This window comes from Sciurus carolinensis, chromosome X (assembly GCF_902686445.1).
Source record: "Sciurus carolinensis chromosome X, mSciCar1.2, whole genome shotgun sequence".
Lineage (NCBI taxonomy): Eukaryota > Metazoa > Chordata > Mammalia > Rodentia > Sciuridae > Sciurus > Sciurus carolinensis.
Window position 1 is genome coordinate 18,246,156 of NC_062232.1, and position 22,544 is coordinate 18,268,699.

The window sequence follows — 22,544 nt, forward strand, 5'->3', positions numbered from 1 at the left end:
CATTGCGGAAAGAAAAAGTACCGTCCATTTTCCCTTAATTACTGAACACTTGATAGTATATAAGAGACTTACATAAATATTAAACTTGAAAAATCTATTAGTGTACTAATTTACATTTCGTTATTTTATTTAGTAATATCTCCATATTTGGAAGCCACATATTTACTTAAAAATAATTATCAGAAATCTCATTATGGGCAAGTAATTCACATACTTCATTAAATGATAAATGCAGACAACATACTGGTATAGTTACTCTCAATTTTAAATAAATAAATATTCTTTGAAATCTGATTTCAAATTTTGAGGCTTTAACTCAATACTCAGACATAGAAATGCTGGAAGGAGAACAGTATGAATTATGCAAATTCACCACATAGAAAGAAACAATAACCAAAGCAGATTTTTTTAAAAGCACATCATGATAAGGTCTTGCAACATATTTTAAAATAATACTGTAGTCTTAATCTTTCAAATATTTTTTGATGTATCATGATACATATTTGTATTTGGTAAGGACCAATTTATTCTAATAGTATGATTGAGGCTAATTAAGTGATATAAATAGTTCAGGATTATAGGTTCAAAAGTTAGTCCAAATACATACTTTTAGAAGCAGGTATAATATTCATAATTAAAGTGGAAAATTATTAAAATAAGTGAATTACAATAAATTATTCAGTATAGCAAACCACTTACTCAGCTCTAAACTGAACTCAAAATGTACTCTCTGCTCAGATTTCTGTTTAATCCTGTTGTACTGGAGTACACTAACAATCTGCAAAGCTTTAGAAAATGAGATTTAAAATCATTGAGTCATAGCACACAGAGATTAGAAGACCTTTGGGAAAAGTTTCTCCAGAAGTTAATAGCATTTTAACTCTCTATAAATGGGGTTTGGCATTATCCAAATCTTACATTTGATTATGATAAAATAAAATCTAAAATAAACATTCTTAATGAGGGGATTATTCTATGAAGTAGACTTGTTGCATGTGTTAATCAAGACGTGCTCTAGCTTTGACACCAGTAATCAAAAAAATTCATTCTTTTTTGTTCCTAACAGAGATGTCCTCATAACAATGAAAAGATCTATGCAACATACTATTTCTAAGCTTTCACATATTGGGTTCTTTGTCATATTAATTTTTCTGCAGGGAAGATATGTGAGTTTAGACAAGTTCTTTAACCCCTCTGAGCTCCGTTGCTTACACATAATGTGATGGCACAGGACCAAGAGACTTCTAAAAGTTCTTTCTCCTAGTTTTCTATCAATTCATCTCATAGACTGTACAGAGAACAAGAATGTCAGTGTGTAGAAAAACTAAGTGTGTTCTTTTGTAAAAAATGTTACAAACTGTTTTAAATAATGATGCATTTCAATAATGAACAAAAGAACTGTATTTGAATTTGTGTTTCAAATTTGCCTACCAAATATTAAAACCATACATGTTAGAGGTCTATAAAAATAGTTATACATTTTGCTAAGTATTACAGGACATATTTATAGAAAAAGGAAGAAAAAATAAAAGTAAAGGAGAAAGATGTGTAACCTAATGTCTTAGGAATTTCCCAGGCAGAATTTGAAATGGTAAAGTGGTACTGATGCCCTAGACCTTGGGGATTCAGATCTACCTAAAATATCAAAAACACACCTTCTGATTTTGTTACATAGCAAGTGTTTGTGTAAAGCACATGCAGTTTTGTGCTTGGCATTTAATCACAGGATGGAATAAAATTAAGCCAAAAAATTCAGAAGGTTCAACTGCCATTAGGTGTCCCTAAAGTAGATGTAAATAATATCAAGAATTCCCATTATTTACCATGTCTAAAACAAATACAGGAATAAATTTAAAAGTTTAGAATCACAGAACTTTAGAGTTTTAAAGGAAAACATATAATTCAGCTTTCTTTTGCAGCAAAGGAAACCATAAATCCAATTTATCATAGGTAGGTAACACTGATGGATAGAAGTAGAGCTGTCTCAACCAGATGATTTCATTTTTTAATGTAATCATTTAAGATTACATGGTTTTAAAAATGAGTTATGAAGACTCAGGGCCAACCCCTCCCCACCAAGAAAATCCAAATGGTCTTCAGAGTCTGGATAAAAATATAAAATCTTGTATACTGTTGACCACTATCATCTACAAACACATCAAAGTCAAAAAAGAGTGAAGAAGCTGTACAACAAATTCACAGTGAACAATATTTCTCAAAAGTACTACAGTTAACATTGTTACATAGTTATACTGACTAAATGTCTTAATGAAATTCTGTATTTAAAAATTCTTATAACTGAATTTTTTATATAAGTTGTTATCACTTACGCAAGATATACTCATGTAGGGTATATAGAACAGTTTTCAAGGAAAACACAAATAGAAGCCACAATGAAAAATCTAAGGACAAAAACCACTGAAAATAAAGGAATAAAAACTCAGCATAGAAACTTTGGGAAAGTATACTTTCCAACAACCACTCTATAGAACATGGGAACCAATTTGCAAACTTAATGCTTCTCAATTATCAATCCAAATACCACTTGTGATACATGAATGAGAAAGGGCATTGTTTCTTAAGGATTCTCTCTTGTTTTCAGTGCTCTAAGCACGAATGAATTGGTTCATTTGTTTCTTGCAATTGACTGTGTCTCCTATGAAAAGTCGATAGTTCTTACCATTTAAATGACCTATAGTGCTCATAAGTGCCTATCATTTTCACTGCACAGATTCATTATTTAATAATTTAGACTAAAAAAAACATGTCTACAACCTGTAATGATAAAACTCATATTCTGATAATCTGAGTAAATCAGAGAAATGAAATTTCAATGATCATGAACTTTTTAATAAAATAATGCTGAGAACTACTAAGGAACCATGATATAAAGGGTCTACTACTGAGATGAGGCCTAAACTATTGGGACTTAGCCAGGGATAGCAGACCTATCAACAAAAATGTCTTAGGACTTTTGTATTGAGTTCTTGGCAAGAAGAATAAGATATACAATTCTAATAATTAGGCTCTTATGTCAAAAGATCATGTGACTTGAATAATAGAAAATAATTTGGAGAGTAACATTCTAATAAAGCTGTTAGAGATTTTCTGCTAGTTCTGTGAAGAATGTCATTGGTATCTGATGGAGATTATAATGAATTTGTAGACTGCTTTTGGTAACAAGGCCATTTTAACAATGTTCATTCTGCCTAAACATGAACATGGGAAGTCTTTCCATATTCCAGTGTCGTCTTTGATTATTTTCATTGGTGTTCTGTAATTTTCACTGTAGAACTCTTTCACCTCCTTGGTTAGATTTATTCTGAGAAGTTTTTTTGAAGTTATTATGGAATGGAATTTTTTCTTGATTTCTCAATGATTTCATGTATAGAAAAGCTACAAATTTTTGCATATTGTTTTTGTATCCTGCTATATATCCATATTTATTTAGCAGATCTAAAAATCTTCAGGTGAAATCTTCAGGGTCTTCTAACTACAGGATCATATCATCTGCAGATAAAGATTGAGTTCTTCCTTTCCTAATTGTACCTCTTTTATTTCTTACTCTTGCATAATTGCTCTGACTAAAATTTTCAAGTACTGTACTGAATAGGAGTAGTTAGAATTGAAATCCTTATTCCTGAGTTTCCCTCTGCAGTGTAATGTTTGCTTTGGGTTTGCCATATATATATCTTTTATTATGTTGAGGTACATTACTTGTATACCTAGTTACTTCATGTCTTTTATCATGAAAAGATGTGAATTTTGTCAAAGACTTTTTTGCGTCTATTGAAATGATCATGTGATTTTTCTATTCCTTGATTGCATTCATGTGGTGTACTATGTTTATTGATTTAACATGCCAAACTATCCTTGTACTCATGGAATGACACCAACTTGATCATGTAGTATGTTTTTAATATGATGCTCAATTTGGTTTGCAAGCATATTATTGAGGATTTTTGCATATTTTCATCAAGGATATTAGTCATTGGATTCCTTTTTTGTGTCTTATTCAGTTGTGGTACCACAGTGATACTTGCTTTTCAGAATGAGTTTGGAAGCATTCCTTCCCTTTCTATTTCATGGAATAGTTTGAGAAACGTTGGTGCTAGCTCTTTTTTAAAGGTCTTATACAATTCAGCTGTGTATCTATCCAATTCTGAGTTTTTCTTTGTAAATCAGCATGGTACTGGCATAAAAAGAATGTAGATGAATGGAATAAAGGACACTGAAATAAACCCATGCAGTTATAGCCATCTGAGTTTTGACAAAGGTGCCAAAAACATGTTGGAGAAATTATACCCACTTTAACAAATGGTGCTGCAAAAACTGGAGATATTTATGTAGAAGACTGAATCTAGATTCCTTTCTCACCCTGTACCAAGGTCAACTTAAAATGATTCAAAGGCCTAAGCATAAGACCAGAACTTTACAACTGTATGAAGAAAACACGGGGAATATCTCAAGACATGGGAACAAGCAACAACTTCCTGAATAGGACACAAATAGCTCAGGAAATTACAGCAAGAATCAACAAATAGAACTGCATCAAATTTTAAATTTCTGCACAGCAAAAAAAAAATTAACAGAGAGAAGAGACAGCATACTAAATGGGAAAAAAATCTTTGCCAGATACTTTTCCAACAGAGGAGTAATATCCAGAATATATAAGGACTCAAAAACTTCACAACAAAAAAATGAATAACCCAATCAATAAATGGGCTAATGAACTAAACAGATACTTTACAAAAACGTATGAATGACCAATTATTATATGAAAAAATGTTCAACATCTTTAGCCAACAGGAAAATACAAATCAAAACTACACTGAAATTTTATTTCACTCTAGTTAAAAATGGCTATCAAGAATATGAAAACCAATAAATGCTGTCAAGGTTCCAGGGAAATAGAAACACATACACTGTTGGTGGGGATACAAGTTAGTATAGCCACTATGGAAATAAGAATGGAGGTTCCTCACAAAACTAAAAATAGACCTACCATATGTTCTAGTAATACCCCTCCTGAGAATATACCTGAAGGAATTAAAGTCAGCATACTACAGAGATACCCACATACCCATGATTGCTGTGGCACTATTCACAATTAGCAAAGTTACAGAATCAGCCTAGGTGCCTGCGAACAGATCAATGAATAAATAATATGTACACCACAGTGAATCTTAACACTGTGTACATCTACAAGACTGGAATCCTAATTAGAATAAGATATACTCCATGTTTGTACAATTATATCAAAATAGACTCTACTGTCATGTATAACTAAAAAGAATAAATAAAAAAAAGATTTTCCAAAGGGAAAAAAAAGAAGAAAATGTGATTTCTATACAATGGAATATTATTCAGGCATAAAGAAGAAAGAAACCATGTTATTTGTAGGAAATGAATGGAAATAGAGATCATAATATTAAGTGAAATAAGACAGACTCAGAAAGACAAGTATCTCATGTTTTACCTCATATGTGAAATGTAAGGTGTCATGGTTTGGATATAAGGTATTTCCAGAAAGCTCATGATTAGATTATGAGAACTATAACCTAATCAGTGCATTAATCCATTTGATGGATTAATAATCTGAAAGAACTACTCTTAATAACTGTAACTGGATAGGATGTGACTAGAGAAAGAAGGTCACTGGGGGTGTGCCTTTGGGGTTTATATTCTGTCCCTGGTCTGTAAAGATCTCTGTGTGTTTCTGGTTGCCATGTCCTGAGCTACTTTCCTCTGCCATGACCTTTGGCCATGATGTTCTGCTTTACCTTGGGTCCAGAGTTATGGAGTTGGCCAATCATGGACTGAAACTCTCAAACTGTGAGCCAAAATAAACTTTCCCTTCTTTAAAGTTATTCTTGTGTGGTCAAAGCAGTGAAAAAGCTAACTAAAACAGCATGTATGAATATATAAAAATGAAGCCCATTATTCTATAATGAAAATGCACTATTTTTTTTCAAAAATTGGTAGAAAAAGAAGTGACTACATCAATAACAAAAACTATAATAGAGGAGGGACTCCCAGGAAAGAGTCGATGTCTGAAATCCATTCACCAGATACAGTTAAAAGTCAACATAATCTATGCATGACATATCTTAAGGCAAACATATGTGAGCTATATCCAATAATTTATTTATAAGTTGGAATACTTAAAAATTCTTTTTATTAAATATTATTTTTAAACATTATATAATAATAAATAGATTATTTTTTGTTAGTGTCAAAACTGACTCCATTTCTGCCAGACAACAACTGGAGAGTCTTCCTATCCCAACTCAATATGATAAATTTGTATTGCCTAATACGTAAAGGGTTTCCTACTAAATATCTGTTCCTTTAATCATTTTATTCATCTGAATGAAATGTAGAAATGGAGGAAGAGAAGGGTAGGGTAATGAATCTTTTCACATGGCTACTAGGAATGAAGATGTTTTCAGCCGCCTTGGAAAGGCATCATCTGGCATTTGGGAAAGGAGAATAATAAATTCATTGTGGCCAATAAGACAGTGGTTTCTACACAATGATTACTCTTAATTAACTTTATTGCAGAACTCATATCTATTTGCATTCTGAAAAAGCTTCCAATTCTACTTATCACCATCTGTAACTAACAAGTCATGGAAATCACACAATTTTCTTTGAACATTCTGTCTTTTTTTAAGGTCGTCTATATTACTGTAATAACTAATCATCTTTGTAATTTTATAAGAAATATTACTAGAAAGTTGTGAAAACAACCCAATATAAATGTTGCTCACTTGCTCTAAGCCATTTAAAAATATTGGAGAAAGTCAAAAAGTAAACCATCCTTTTCAGTTACATATTCAAAGATCCATTTCAAATGTTTGCTATTTAATCTATAATCTACACAGGTTGCTTTTTAAAGAATTCTATAAACCTTACTAAAACAAAAAAGCATTCAAACAAAAGAAAATACCCTTCATTCTTGGAAGTATACCTTAAGAATATTGTAAATTTAGTCACAATAATGTATTTTATGCAATATTATAATACCTATAGATAAGATAAATCATTGTATTACTATTTTATATGTGTTCGATGAAATAAAAATCTAAATATTTAAGAAAAAAGAATACCAAAAGCAGAAGCATTTCACAGAGAGTACATGAATGCATACCTACTACAGTACTCACAGCACAAAGTCGGAAAAAGACACTCAGCAGCAAACCAGGGAGACAATTCTACAACATTCACATCAGTATCAGAAGACCCTCACACTTTTTCAGAGCAGCATTAGTAACAAAAATTCAAACTGAAGTTGTGATAATTATAATATTTCAATTTATTGTGGCAAGAAAAAAGCATCAAGTTAATGCATTAAATTCTTGGTCATAGTTTATTTATTTATTACCAGAGACTGCTTCTTTTAGAATTTTTACACCAGTAAACTAGAAAACAAAGAAGATCTTAACCAAATTGGCATAGGAATTAAGTTTAAGTACTGAAATAGTTCTACTTTAAAATTTAATATAATTTCTTGGAGATGTGACCAAAGGAGTTCTTAAATTCCAACCATGCTCACAATCCAAACTCAGTTGCTAAAAATACTCCACATACCTATTATATGATGAAAATAAGTTGCTAAAGTTAATAACAAGAAAAACTTTGACCTCCTTGCAGATACGCAATCAGAAAAGGTCTTTTAGGTATAGTCATTTTCATCAAATCTGTCCTAGGCAAACATCTGCCCTATGTAAATATGTGTGCATATTTATACACACATTTATATTTACACAGTTTAAAATCAATTACTATAAACCACAACATTTATTTGCTCTAAATTTTTCATGGCTTGTTTAACATTCCTACATAAGGTGTGTGCAGGAAACAGAAACTACAATTAGAATGAGTGTTAAGAATCAGATTTTGTTATCAAGGTTTAGAAGAGCACACTCTTCTGTCCAAAAGTTTAACTGCAAATTGGCTAGCAGTGAGGTAAAATAAGGGGCTAACTATTAGTAGTCTTTACCCAAGTACATTATGCTTCTTTTTCATAGACATATTCCCCAATTAGTCAAAGGTAATGGAAAAAATCTAATCAAGTAAAGGATTAATTGCAATAGAATGGTAACTGGTATAACATTCATTCTAGAAAATCATTTTTCATATCACAACACATATTTATAAAGTCAAAAAATATTTTTTATGCATGGAAAAGCATACAGTTTATACAGGAGAGAATTAAGGTACAGGATTCTTGACACCAGGCCAGGGCCAATACTGCATTTTAGGAACATTTTGAGAATTTTGAGTTTTAGGTTATCACAACAGTTGGGTTACTGAATGATTGTTAGATCAATATATGGAACAATCTCACACGTTGAAAAATTGCTCTATATTCCAAGTGACTTCTTTTTTTCATTTGACAGTGCTTATTATTAGTATTTCCAGAGAGGCAAGTCAAAATTATTTCACAAGGCATTGCTTATCTTCTCATATTACCAAATTTAAGAATATGATAAACTCTAATTTTAATTTAAACATAATTTTTATTTTAGGATAATTTAAGATACATAGAAGTTGCAAAAATAGTATTGATAGTTCCTATATACCCCTCACCCATATTCTATTATTAACATCTCATATTCCTTTGGTATATTTGTCACAACTAAGAAGCCAATATCAGTATATTGCTATTAAATTAAACTCCACACTTTCCTAGAATTTCATTACTTTTTTTCCTAGTGTTCTTTTTTGTTTCCACGATACTATCAAGGATACCCTAAGAACAATTAATCATCATGTATCCTAGGCCTCCTCTAATCTGTTTTTCACATTTTCCTTGCTTTACATGATCTTAATATTTTTGAGGAGAATTTATTGGTCAGATATTCTTAAAATGTCCTTAAATTTGGTTTTGGTTAATGTTTTCCTCATGGTTATAATGGGGTTATGGATTTGGGGGGAAAAGACCAACAGAGTGCCATCCTCATTGCATCATATCAAGGGTACATTATACTAAATTTTTAATGTGAGTAGATATATTATCTATGAATTTTATTTCAGGAGACATAACATAATGACTGTAATACAAAATGGGTATTGGGTCCAAAAAGATTAATGTATGGAAAAAAGAATAAAAAAGACTGCAATGTGTGTATCTATTTGGATTATGATTTTTAAAAACTATATGAGAACTTATGACATTCATGAAACTAGAAATCTGAACAACTAAATATTGATGATATTAAGGAATTAATTTTGGTGTTATTAAATGGTGCTATACTTCTCTAGCTACTATTGTGTTGTATTTACTTTCTGTGTATGTGTTGGTTTTCAGCATAAATATAAAAATTAGCTGGCAAAGCAGACTCATTTGAAAAATAACTTCAAACATAAGAAACTAATGCCTTTAAACATTGTCAGAAATATCTTAAAATTAATGGAGATGGAAATTTATGGTATTTCCACATTTAAAAGTCTATCTATTGCCAGACTGCTTTTTAGCATAGCATATCAACAATTATTTCAAGGAACATGATGAAATTCTCAAAAATATCAGCAAATAAAATTAATTTCCATTCATAGGAATTTCAGAAGATAATGAGCACTTTAGAAGAAAGAAAAGTGTTTAAATAATCAAATGGACAAGGCTAATGCAACTTCAAAATATTGGTAGTTACCATAGTTCATAGTTGTTATTTTTTTAAAAGTGTCTATTGTCCTGGGTACTATAAAATCTTTTATAAAAAGTGATAGACTTCAAACCATTTTCTGTACAATAATACTTTAAATTGTTTCCAGTTCTTTAAAATTTCTAGTCAAAAGCAAGCTCACCTCAATTCTACTAAAAGAAAACAAAGAGAAATAGAAAACATCGTCTTTGTATTGTCACTATGAACAAATCCTACTTTAGGTTCCTGTATATGTACTTGACTATATTCTTAGATACATATATAAAACTATATTCAACACTTTTAAACATAATGTAAACTAACTGAACTGAACTTTTCATTATCATTTTACAAATACTCAACTGATTAAACATCTCTAACTCATACTTGATCGCTCCATATTTTGTATTTATTTCAAAAGTTTTTGATTAATTATGAGTCAATTTTCATTAGCACTTCAGGTCGCTTTTGTGCATTACTAAGCTATCATATCACAATCTGGTGTATGATAATGATTTTCAAACAAAGCAATTTTAGGAGACCAATTACATTTGGTAGATACATAAGGATTTTCTGAGATATAGGAATGCACAGAAAAATGTCTGTAAAATACACTGATGGAATGCAACGCTAACCAATGCTCAGTTAATCTGAACAGAATAAGTCATATCTAATAAAACATGAAGCACTTATGAACATCTTTTATCAGGCACCATGTACTTTTGTTAGTAATCCTTTGAGAACAAAATATCTCCTCAGCACTGAGTTTACAGAAGTAATGAACTGAACTAGGGTTTCTTTACGTAGGTCCAGTCTCATCAGAGGGTAACATCAAATTCCTCAGGTTCACTATAAAATAAAAAAGTTGTCACCAAGACAACACTTGTGTGTGGTATCTTTGTCATTAGCTAGAATCTTATTCTGAGTAGAAATACCTCACCATACACACACATTCTGTTATATGCCAAATGGACCCAACAACCACAGTTCACCTTACCAGGCTAGAGAAATTAGGCCTGATGGAGAAGACATCTACCTGTTTTCAAAGTATTCCCAGAATTCCTTTTATGTCACATCTACCTCTGTAAAAAAGGTATGGTGGAAATATTATGTATTTTTGAACCAGTTAGAAATCAATCAAATGGCATAATAAAAACAAACACCTATTCAATAAATATTTGGATATATAGGATAATTCATTCAATATTTCTAAGCAAAAATCTCTCTAAGCAGAAGTCTCTTCATATGTAACATATAGATAATTCCAATCTTTCAGGGCTGGGATAAGCATTAAAGATAATGTAGGGAAAGCACCTATGACAGTATGTGGTATGTGGTAAGCACTTAAAAATCCTCTTATTATTTCTGCCTCCAAAGGTTGCCAAAATAAATCAACTTATTCCTTAATTTAAAAAAGCTGATATTTATAATGCACTTAAATACCAGGCATTGTTTTAAGAAAACCACCACTGAAAACTGTGGCAAAGTACAGAAAAACTATTTAAATTGGTGATTCTATAGGTAACACTGCCGCACCCATTTTGTAAAAATGAGAAAATCCAGGATCTACACCAGACCTCTATTGATTTGTTTCAGGAATTACTTGAAAAAACATATTGCAAAAGTCTGTTTTAAAAATAGCAGATATATCTGAAACAAAATTTAAAAGTTCAAGCAAACAACAACAAAAAGAGAATACTGGGCAACATATGAAAGGGCAACTAACTTAATGCATATTTTATTTAAAAACTGTCCAATCTACCCAACAAGACTAAGAACATTATGTCAAATATATATAAATATAAATCTATGTATATTTATATATAACAGCCATGTGTGCTCTACTTGATATTAGTTATGTAACAATGCTTTTATCATATATTGTTAGCACATGTTTTGGTTTATTTAATAAATATTGATTTTAGAAACAATTTTATGTTGTGTCAAAATACTCAACAGAGGAACATAGAAAACCAAATTATTGTATGTTAGTTAAACAAACTTTAATGAACTTATGCAAATACTGACAAACCCTTTCTTTGCTGAAATTACAAGTATAATAAAATGAAAACTTCTATTAGAATTAGAATTTAAATTGAAATCGAACAAGAAATTAAATAATCTTCAAAATTTTTAAAGTTCTATCATCTTAAATAGTTGTTTGTGAGTCAAATTAGGATATAATTTGCAATTCATATTTATCACTAGCCAGAACATTAAAGCCTGAAGGTGTTTTTGTAAGAGTTTACAAAAGCAGCATACCTATGCCAAGGTCTTAAACTTTTCACTTATTCTGCTTTATACTTTAACAATTATAAATTGAGAGAGGTCAAGCTGTATTAGAAAAATCTCTATGCTATGTCTACCAGTTATATCTAATAGCATGTAATGCACAAAAATTCCACATGGCCCAACTGTATTCAGCAAGTTATGCTTTACAAACAACTCTCTACATATGTTCTTAACAAGTACTCCTCAAAAAGTTAAGTCAAAATCAATTTATACATAATTTTAAAAATTAAAGTTATTTTTAAGTCAGGGAGTAATGGAAAATTACACACAAAAATATTGATTTAAGGTACAATTTAAATACTTAATTTTAATCCTATTAATAAAAATGTAAATTCAGCACTGACTACAATAAAGAAGATAATGGTTTTCATTAAGCTAAGAAGTTATTTTTCCACTTTATGTCTTTAATTAACAATTTAGGGATAGTTTATTTTCACAACACAAACATAAACTTTTTTATATGAAGACAAACAATGCATTGTACCAATCTCATTCTACCATGTGCTCTAAAATATACAGATTTTTTAAATACCAAAATGAATAATTAGAAAATTTGAATGAAAGAAAACAAACAAATGCTTAGAATAAGGGTTATATTTCCATTTTAATCTAGTAAGTATTTGCTGCTGCCCTATTGACATATTTCCACCATATTTATAATATTTAGGGCATAAATTAAAAAGTGCCATTAGTTCATTGAAATTATTAATATTTCATTACATAATGAATCTAAAGCATGATTATGAACTTTGAATTGGCTAAAGCAACAAAACTCTACTTCGCACTGTATTCTGGCACACAATGTCCAAGTTGGCACTGAAGTATCCATTAGAGCACTACAAGGGACATTATGTGTATTGTCTTTTAGGAAAACAGATTTGCTGACAGACCAGTAATCTGTGAATAAATTAATTTATTCCTTCACTCGACAAATATTTTCTGAGTGCCTATTTTATACCAGATACTTCTTTACACATTGTTAAAAAAAAAATAGGGCCCCTGCCCTCATCTTGTGCAGGAAATAACCACACAAATTAATCTGAAAGTAAAACCGGCAACTGGGACACAGAAGATATATATGGTACTAGAAGAGCATATAACTGAAGATTTGATGTGATTTGGAAAACAGAGAAGGCTTTCCTGATGTATAGGAGGAAAAGCTTGAGATTTGAAAGACGAGTAGGGATTAACTAGATGAAGAAAATAGGAAAGAAGGAATACATGAAGTGCAAAGACCCAGTGGTGGACAAACAGAAAGACTGAAGGGCAGCCAGTATAGTTGGTGTTGGACATCTGGCTTACTTCATATGCAATAACCAAACCTTCAATGGTCTCACAGCCATGTAAGGACTTTGATCTTTTTTATAAAAACAATCAGAAGCCATCAAATTGTTTTAAGTTGATGAAGGTGAGAACCGAGAGGATAGGATCAGTTAAGAGTCATTCTTAAGGAAAGGTCGTATTTTGGTAAGAGAAATGGGGGAAATGGAGCACATTAATTTTTATCAGTTCTAAACTTAGCTACCATTTCTCAAACTTTTCCACATATGTACCCATAACTGATGAACGGAATGTACTCATAACCCGGGAAGTATGGAGAACACAGTTTTAAACAGCCTGCTGAAAGTCTAAAATTCTTGTTAATGCTTCTGGTCTCATCTTTAAAATCATACTGATTTTGCTCTCTCCATCACGAATATAATATCCATGTTAGACTTAATGTGAAAATAATATTTTAAAATGCTTAGCAAAAATCAACCGTTTACTTCTGATAATTTGGCTTTCACAACCACGGAAATATACCATTTTGAGAAGCATGGACCTATGCTATTCATGAAAACTGTGAATTCACCCACTAAATGTTATTCAACATGATGTCACATTGAAGGCACACTTGGTTTTTGGTAAGATACTAAACCATGACAAAAATCATAAAAAGTAAAAAGTTTTGGACTCTGTTTTTTTCAACTTATCTTCTGTCCCTTCCCCCTTTTAAATTAGTACAGACGCTCCATTCTTCTACTACATTTATAGACAGTAACACTGCATGTTTCACAGTTGTCTTATGTGTATGGTACTGTAAAGAAGTCATATCAAAAACTAAAAGTCATTAAGAGTAAATTAAGTTTTAAAGTTACTCTGCTATAAATGAAAGTGGTAATTTATCATTGCTTTAAGAACAGTATTAATATTTCCATTCTTCATATAAGAATATGGATCAGTAAAATTCTAAATATTCGAAAACAACCTTAATGATGTAATTAATCTTCAAAATAACTCATTTTAACAATATTCCTGAGAAACGGATTTGAACCAGCTGCACCAATTCAATACACATTCCTTGTGGGCTTATTTTTGGCAGCCAAAGTTTTATAATGTGGTATTTATTTAAACTCAGGACATGATGAGAGTTTTATTGTCTCTGTGAAATGCAGATTTGTTCTTGTACTCTTTTTGCCACCTACTCGCACTCCTCCCTCACTTTCCACCTTGTGCCCACTGCTCCCCTTCAACCACATAAACCTAGATAAATTCCTCTGGTTAATCACCCCATATCAACTCCAGAGTCTTTTGCTGTACCTCTACATTTAGGATATATCCCTCTTAGACAATGCCTTAATTATATAAATAGCTTATAAAGAGTTGCTAAAGTGACATCTTCCATGTGTGCTCCTTTCATGGTTCATAACATTATCTTCTCTTTCCACTGGTGCTGTAAACATAATGGAAACATTTTTTAAAATTTAACTCCCTGTACTAGTTGGTGCCTGTCTCTGTCTTGGCATAGGTTTGTAAATGTCATTGCCATTCCTCACAAACGTTAGTTTCTCCAGAGCAGAGAACAATTTATTTAAAACAATCCATTAAAACATCTTTCATGCAGAAATACTAAGTAAATAATATCTGAGGACTAAAATACAAATACATATTCTTTCTCTAATCAGGAGTAAATCATGTGTTAACCTAAGGCAAAAATGTTAACAACTTAAGTAAGAATGTTTCTTGTGAGCTGTACATATCAAAATGGCAAATGTCTTGTTTGCATAAAATGACAAGAATTCCTGTTCCAAAAAAGTGTCACATCCAAAGTAGATGACTGTTGGTGTCTGTCTAGTCAAACTGCAACTGAAAAACTTCTAATTTTTCAAAAGGAAGTGATATAAACTATTTGATATATTGTTCAACATATATTCTTAAAGTCTTCTATTTCTATTTCCTGCCAGAAATTTATTTCTGATCTTTCCCTCAGGGCACTAAAAATTTTGACATTTTCCCTTATCAAATTAAGATAAATTTCAACCTAGACTCTGGTTCCCATGAGGGGGCAAAATAATTACTAAAGAGTTTTGTACCTGTCAAAACTTCTTTGCCTTATCAGATACATTCCCCTTTACAGCATTTAACTTTTATACTTAATGGACCTTATTTCTTGACTACATTTTCCACAATTATACAGTTGTGTGCAAAATATTACTCTTGTTTTTATACCTAAAATAATGTATTTCATTTTCTATCAAGGTGGCTGAGTCACTGGGATAGAAATTAGAAGTCAGGGGACGTCTCTTTAAAAAAATGGTTTATAGTAAATAGGAAAGAATAGCTTGGTGATTGTGGAATGTGCTGAGAAAAGGCTGTCTTAAAATTTGAATTATTTAAGGGATTATAATAATATAATATTGGTTGGAGCCAAGTCACAGAGACCATAAGAGAAGACCAGCAAAGCAGGGACTGTTGGTTTACTCCAGAAATCATAATAATTTTATTTGACCCAGAACAAGAATAAAGACCACTAGAAAATGCTGTGCAGGAAGTTGATCCTAGAGAATATATACCTTAATTATGTGAATAATTTGAATGCTTTTCAAAGTTGGAAAAGCTGTGAGAAGAAAACTTGAATTATTGGGAGTGAGATGCAGAATGAAAATTAATAGGAAAATTAATAACAGGAGTCCTGAAGTGTTCTGAGATTTTTGTTATATTTCAGAGAGCAAAAAAGCAGAGGACTGGGGACTCAAACAAATGCAAATGATTAAGTATTTCTAGGCTCTGCAAGTGGACAAATAGGAGTTGAGAAATAACTTATTTTAGAGTAATAAAATGAGCAAAAAAGTAGAAAGTTATTGGTCTACTTTAATGTCTATGGATTTTTAGATAATTTGTTCAATTTTAATTACTTTGAAAAGAATTTATGTTTTAAATTTTTACCAAAACTACAAGAGGACTGAATGCAACTTCCAACTGAAGGTTGGTTTCAAATGTTAAATGGCATTTGATTTTTTCCAAAAATACTTTTATGAAATTAATTTTAGGGCTTATAAGATCTCTCTAAATAGCCAAAAATACTTTCAGAATAATCTGGGATATAACTACTTATTTTACTGACTCATAAGGAAGTTTGTGTATTTACTGGAAACAACACTGATAATGTGTCATATTGAGTTTTTATTGTCAATAGAAAATTTGGTGAGTATTGGATTTTATTAATAGTGAAGTTGGGGTGAATAAAAATGCAAGTCTTTCCTCACATCTTTAGTAATAATTAACATAAATTTTATATTTACCTCTCCCTCAAATGCATTTAAAAATAGATCAAAATTAATTGCAATGTATAAATGGTCTTTCATAATCTCGAATCAATGTTACCAAAGTTTAATAATCTTCTCAGCCCATTTTCACCTTCATTTTCTTTCATGATGAGAGTTTCCATACCACTTCTATTAGTTATCTAGAACCATATATATAATGTTTATATACATACATATAGTTATATCTCTCATTTAATGATTGCTTTCTGTTTAGAGAAGAGAAAAATATCCTAGAAAGAACATAAACCATGCACCTTATTAAACAGTCATAATTATTTATGATTGTGACAAGCTAAAAGCATATGCTAGATGATTTAAATATTAAGGATGATGAAATTGTCCCATCAGGAGCATGCTCTGAAGAACTCCCACAATGTTGCAGTTGTGCAATCATCTTGTTCCTTTTTCAGTACTGCCTTTATAACACTGTACATTATACAACATTAAGTGAGTTTAAACTATCTCAAAGCTGGGAGCTAAGTTAGCAGTTAACTTTTAAATATTATTGCATCTGAGAAAAGGGTGAAAATATTTTTTAATGTCTTTTGTTAAAGTTTACATGGGGAAAAAAGTAGAGAGGGAAAAATTAATTAAGGTAGTAGTGTAAGTTACAACTTGAAGAAATGTTCATTTCATCCAATTATTTCTTAAAATCTTATTTTTGAAAACATCTCAAATCAAATGTATATTAATATTATGAAACTTTTAGCAGCAAGAAGTTTGGGATGTGAAAATAGGTAATTACATCAGTCAATCTCTTCCAGTCCTTTGCTGTACAAAGATACACAAATTCTATCCTGGCTACCTAACTGATCTTGACAAATAGCTCTAAAATGCCTCACCAACAGGCACAAAAACAAGTCATTCAACTTAAAAATAATGGGCACTGAAAAATCACAGCTAAAGATGTTAACCTAATTTCAAAGAAATACATTTTAGGCTGAAGAATTTTTAAAAGACGTGTACTGATAAACTAATAACGTGTGTCAGATTATGTGCAACATATGCTGTACTTGTTTCAGTGGACCTAAACTGTAGAGATAAGGAAAACTGCAAGAATGTAACTCAGTGGGAGGTGAAGATGGAGTATACTGCACTCACTGCAAGCATCATGGGAATTTGTGAGAGGTAGTATATGAAGCTAATGGAGCCAAGATAGCTTGTCTTTGAATATTTCAGCAACAGACTCAAAGTAAAGTAGCCTTTCAGACAAAATTTTCTAAAAAGGATATTAATTGAGCATTCTTCCTTCCTACATATACTCTGGCTCTTTCTTCCATGACTGAGAAATAGAGAAGACAGATGTTTGTATCTGAGAAAGAGGGGAGGGAAGGGAGTTGGTGGGAATCTAGAAAGGTGGAATTTCAATAGCAAATATGGAAAGAGAACAAGCAGCAGAAAAGATGGGCCAGCCACTGCAGGACTCTTAGTCATCTTTATAACCCCCATGGCACCTTAGCACAATGCACCGCACACAGGGGGGCAGTAGATAAATAATGAATTAGGTTTAATTCAATTCAGTCACATTTATACTGTGCTTTGCAATTACAAACCCCTTTTCACGTATTAGAAAAGTCAATGAGGAACAAGGGGGCAAGAATGGGATAAAAGTAAAATTGATAAAGAAAAATGTACAAGAATAACCAAAGACAGAAAAAGGAAGGGGATAAATTGAGTTTCTCCTTGTTACTTTCAATCCTTTCCAATCATCACAGCTTTCATGCTAAAGTACCTGGAGTTTAGAAAGTCTGACTGCTAAGCAAGCCCAAAGAAAAGGGGCTCTCTCACCTTCGGAAAGGGCATTTTCAAAGATAAGCCTCAGGTTCCTTACTGATCTAGAGTTCATGCTCAGGTATAACCTCCAGCAAAGCTCTGACATTCCAAGTGTCTTCCAAGCTTGCCCAAGGAATTCCTTTATTCCATTCATCCTGCTCAGCATTCCCAAAATATTAGGGAAGAGAAGGGCCTGGGAATGGACTAGGGAGGTTTTCTACAACCCCCCAAAATCAGACAACAGAGGGAGGTAGTGAGGCAAGAAAGGCCAGGACTAGAGAAAAAGCCCACGTTTGCGACTAGGAGGATGAATGTCTGTAACTGTGGTTATTGAAACTGCCAGGGGCAAAAGGCGGTGGTGGGAGCTTCAATATGGAAGAAAGGAGAGGTGTACTTGAAAGGTACCACCTTACAACTGGCGTTGAGCCCCTAACAAAAAGCCACCAGGACCAAAGCCTCAAGCGGCCTGAATCCAGGGAAGCAAAGGGCACGCGGGGATGCGCAGGAGGCAGCCTACACATATCCAGAGCAGATGCTGTCCCAAGGGAAGCATGTTTTCCCATTCCAAAGTAGCACGTCTCCTGAGCATTCTCTGCCCAACATGGGGGAGGGGGCTCCCCAGCCTCCAAATGGGGGCAACCATGTCCTGACCCCATTATGCGGACTTAAAAGTTGCCAGGAGAGTTGGCGCTGAAGAAGACACCTGGCAGGGGCGGCCACCGAGGGGGGTGTTAGGTTTCCCAGGAACAAAGGGGTCCGCAAAGAGGAGACTATGGGAGCAGGTCCTTGACGGGGGTAGGGGGGTCTTCCTGAGATGGGAGACCAGGGTCGCCACGTCCTCCCGGCCATCGGGGGACGCCCAGGGGAGCATGGAGTGGGCAAGATTCGCCTCGCCAGGATTCCACCGCCCGGGCTTCCTGCCTCCAACCAGGTGGCGCCCGCCACCCTCTCTCTCTCCGCGCCCCTCTGGCTGGAAACAAAAGGAGCCCGGGGACCTTGAGCCCCTGTCAGCCTCTGAGGACCCCCGCCGCCGCCTAGTGTGCCAGGATAAGCTGGTGGAAGCTTCGATGGTGGTATCTGCCGTGGCGGGCGCCCCTCCCTTTCTCCCTCTTGCCGGGACCCCGCGCCCTCCCCACAGCGGGCATTACCTTTCATCCAGTCCACTACTTGACTCGGAGACCATTTGCTCACTGGTTCCATTATCAGAGCCATGGGTACGGGGTTGGTTCCGCGTGGGGCGCGAAGCTCAGACACAAAACGAAGTCAGCAACCTGAGCCGCCCTCAGGTGGGGACCGCTGCAGCCTCCCAGGGTGGTACGAAGAAAGCGGCTTTTGTGTATCGGGTCTCGGAGCTGTAATTTCTCTTAGTCGGCGACGGGGAGGAAACGCGCCGGGGTGGCGGCTCCGCGCCGGGTCTGCTCAGTCCCAGCTGAGGCGGCGGCCGCAGCTGCTGCTTCCGCCGCTCCACTTGGGTCTCCGTCCCGGCGGGGCTTCAGTTCATGATTTGCGCTGCCGAGAGTCGCGGGGCTGAGGGAAGGAACCGCTGCCGCACGCCTGCAGCCAACTTGTCCGCTCGCCTCGCGCGCGGGAGTGAAGCCCCTGGCACGACGAGCTGCCTGGCGGAAATGACGAGGGGCCTCCTGCCACCCAAAATATCTCTCCGCAGCCCTCGGGTGCGGGGCGCGCGCGCCACGAGCCCCCCGCCCGCTCACAGCCGCGCGGTCCCGCCCCCGGGGCCGACGGCAGGCACGCGAGGCGCGTGCGCGTGTCGGCACGAGGCCGGAGCCAGGGTCTGTCTGGCAGGCAGGCAGGCAGGCAGGTGCCGGCAGCTCGCAGCCTCGCGTTCCCGCCCAGGGGGCCGCCCGGGGACAGGCGCGCGATGAGCGCGTGCGCGGCGGCGGCAGCAGCGGCGCGAGCCCGAGTCCAAGCCCTAGGTCAGTCAATCAGGTGCGGGCGTGAGGAGCGCGGCTCCGAGCGGCCTCTGAGGGGACGCGGCGGCAGTGGCAGCGAGCCCACCAGTTGAACGGTGACAGCTGAGGAGGTACCTGCGGCCCGGTCACCGAGGAGCGGGGGACTCCACTGAACGTGGGGGTTACAACGGGAGCCCGGGCTTTCCTTGCTCTCGCCCTCCCCACTGCTGAGTGGGTTCCTGAGGTGATTCCCGAGAACCGCACACGCCCGCGGAGATGGAGGCGTGAACTGCCATGGACAGGAATCGGGCTCCGCCAGCTAGAAACGCAGAGATGACGAGGCAGGAGGGCCAGTGTTGAATCTGCCCTGGGTCATAAGCCGGGTCTGGGAAGTGGGCGTTGAGGCTGCCACCTGCAAGTTGCTTGTCCTGGTGATCCTGAGACAGATTCCCCCATGTACCTTTTCAAAGGACTCTGTTTCGGATTTTCAGTCAACTCTTCCAACACAGAGCTCCCAGCACCTATTTTACAGTACGTCCTTTGTGTTCAAATGTTCTTATGTAAGAACCAAAGGGTAACAATGAGATTTAAAATGAGTGACAAATTGTAAACAACGTGATTCTTCAAACCTTTTCTTACACAGACTACTCTGCAATCTTAGTAAAATGCAGTTTCCCTAATGAGGATTTACTTTGAAAGACAAATAATCCTAGAGAGTTGAGAAGTGAACTCTCTACCACCATTATAGGTGTTTTCTCTGTGTAATTCTTAAGTAGCTCCACCGAGTAAAAGAATAAAACTCCTTATTTCTATAATCATTTCAATAATGTCAATAGGTGTTGCCAGTTCCTGCATTAACCATTTTCTCTAGCTCAATTTGATGAGATGTCAGAACTGTCACTTTCTTCACCGGGCAAAGTTGATGACCCCTCTTCCACATGTACACAAAGAGCTGAAACAGCAGTAGTTGATATTGATGTTTTCATGTTAATGACCAAAACAAAACTTAAGAAGCCTGTTTTTAGGCTTGTTGTTTACTTTTCTATTAATCCAAATGTTATATGCGAAAAATTGGAGAATAATTTAGAACATTAAACAAGTCCACATTCAGGATACCAATATAGCACTTTTCTTTCATGATCTAGATCTTGTTTGTGCTTTAAAGTATTTTCTTGACTAGCCAAGTGCAAAAGATCTTGTATTTTGCATATATTCCAATCGTATCAGTATTTATAGAAAAACATTTCCAGTGTATGTAATTTATGAAATAGCTTTATATTAGAAATATAATGGATACATTGTGAATTGTTAGAGGTTACAGTTGTAGAGAGATATTAAAAGTACTTTTCCAGGGACTGGGGATATGACTCAGTGGTAGAGGGCTTGCCTAGCATGTGTGAGGCCCTGGGTTCCATCTCCAGCACCAGGGAAAAAACAACAAAAAAAGATAATTCAATTAAAACACTACTACTAATAATAGTGGGCATTTATTGAGCAAGGTGCTAAGCACCTTACACACATTTTATCTCCCAAACAGGTCTATTATTAACCACATTTCACAGATGAGAAAACTTTAACCATCACATTCACTTCCTATCCCGAATCTATTAGACATAGTTTCCTAAATGTTGAATAAATTAATGAATAAGCCTTAACAGGTTAATTTGTCTGAAGTCATCATACATGATTTTACACCAAGTTAAAGTTATTCCAGAAGATAAACTGAAAAAGACTTTGTATCAATGTCACAAAATGAACAGTTCAAGTAAATAGAAGGTCCATTGAATGTTGGCTGAATATATTTCATCAGAATGTCAATTACTAAGAAATGTGAGAGTTACCATGAGTGTTCTTGACCAGTACCTCACAGTAACTGTGAGGATGTAGAAACTGACCAAATTTGGCTAAAACATCAAACTTGCACATAGAGAGATTGGGCTTCCATGATAAACAACCATACTGTGGATCATGTTGCAAGCAATTTCAAAAAGAGTTAATTCTTGCATGATGAGTGAAATATCAATCAAGACAATGCCAAAGACTGGGATACAATAAAATAAAAAAGTGTGTATTTCATGAAAAGACAAGTGCCAAAGAAGATAAGGAAAGAAGATCCCAGAGAAAGAGAATTTCGAGGAAGATCGTACATCACAATGACCTTTTACATATTTCCCTCCCATTTATGTTATGGTAAGGGATTTATTTGGCCTACTCATCTAAAATAACTAAAGAATAAATCTAAGAAGTAAGCATGAGCCCAAATGTGGGTGTGGAGTTATACTATCTAATAGATTTCACCAAGCCTTATGTATTTATGTCTTAAATCCTGCTCC

The 22,544-nt window shown here is 34.9% G+C and overlaps 1 protein-coding gene across 5 annotated transcripts in view; it reads right to left on the reverse strand.

Moving 5' to 3' along the window:
• Positions 1–20,111, reverse strand: part of Cnksr2 (connector enhancer of kinase suppressor of Ras 2) — a 275,785-nt gene extending 255,674 nt beyond the window's left edge. For all 5 annotated transcript variants that reach the window (XM_047535710.1, XM_047535709.1, XM_047535712.1 and 2 more), the window contains exon 1: positions 19,450–20,111. In XM_047535710.1, the coding sequence (XP_047391666.1) occupies positions 19,450–19,513 (64 nt within the window). In that variant the 5' untranslated portion in view covers positions 19,514–20,111. The remainder of the gene's footprint in view (positions 1–19,449) is intronic.
• Between the last annotated feature and the right edge of the window lie 2,433 nt (positions 20,112–22,544).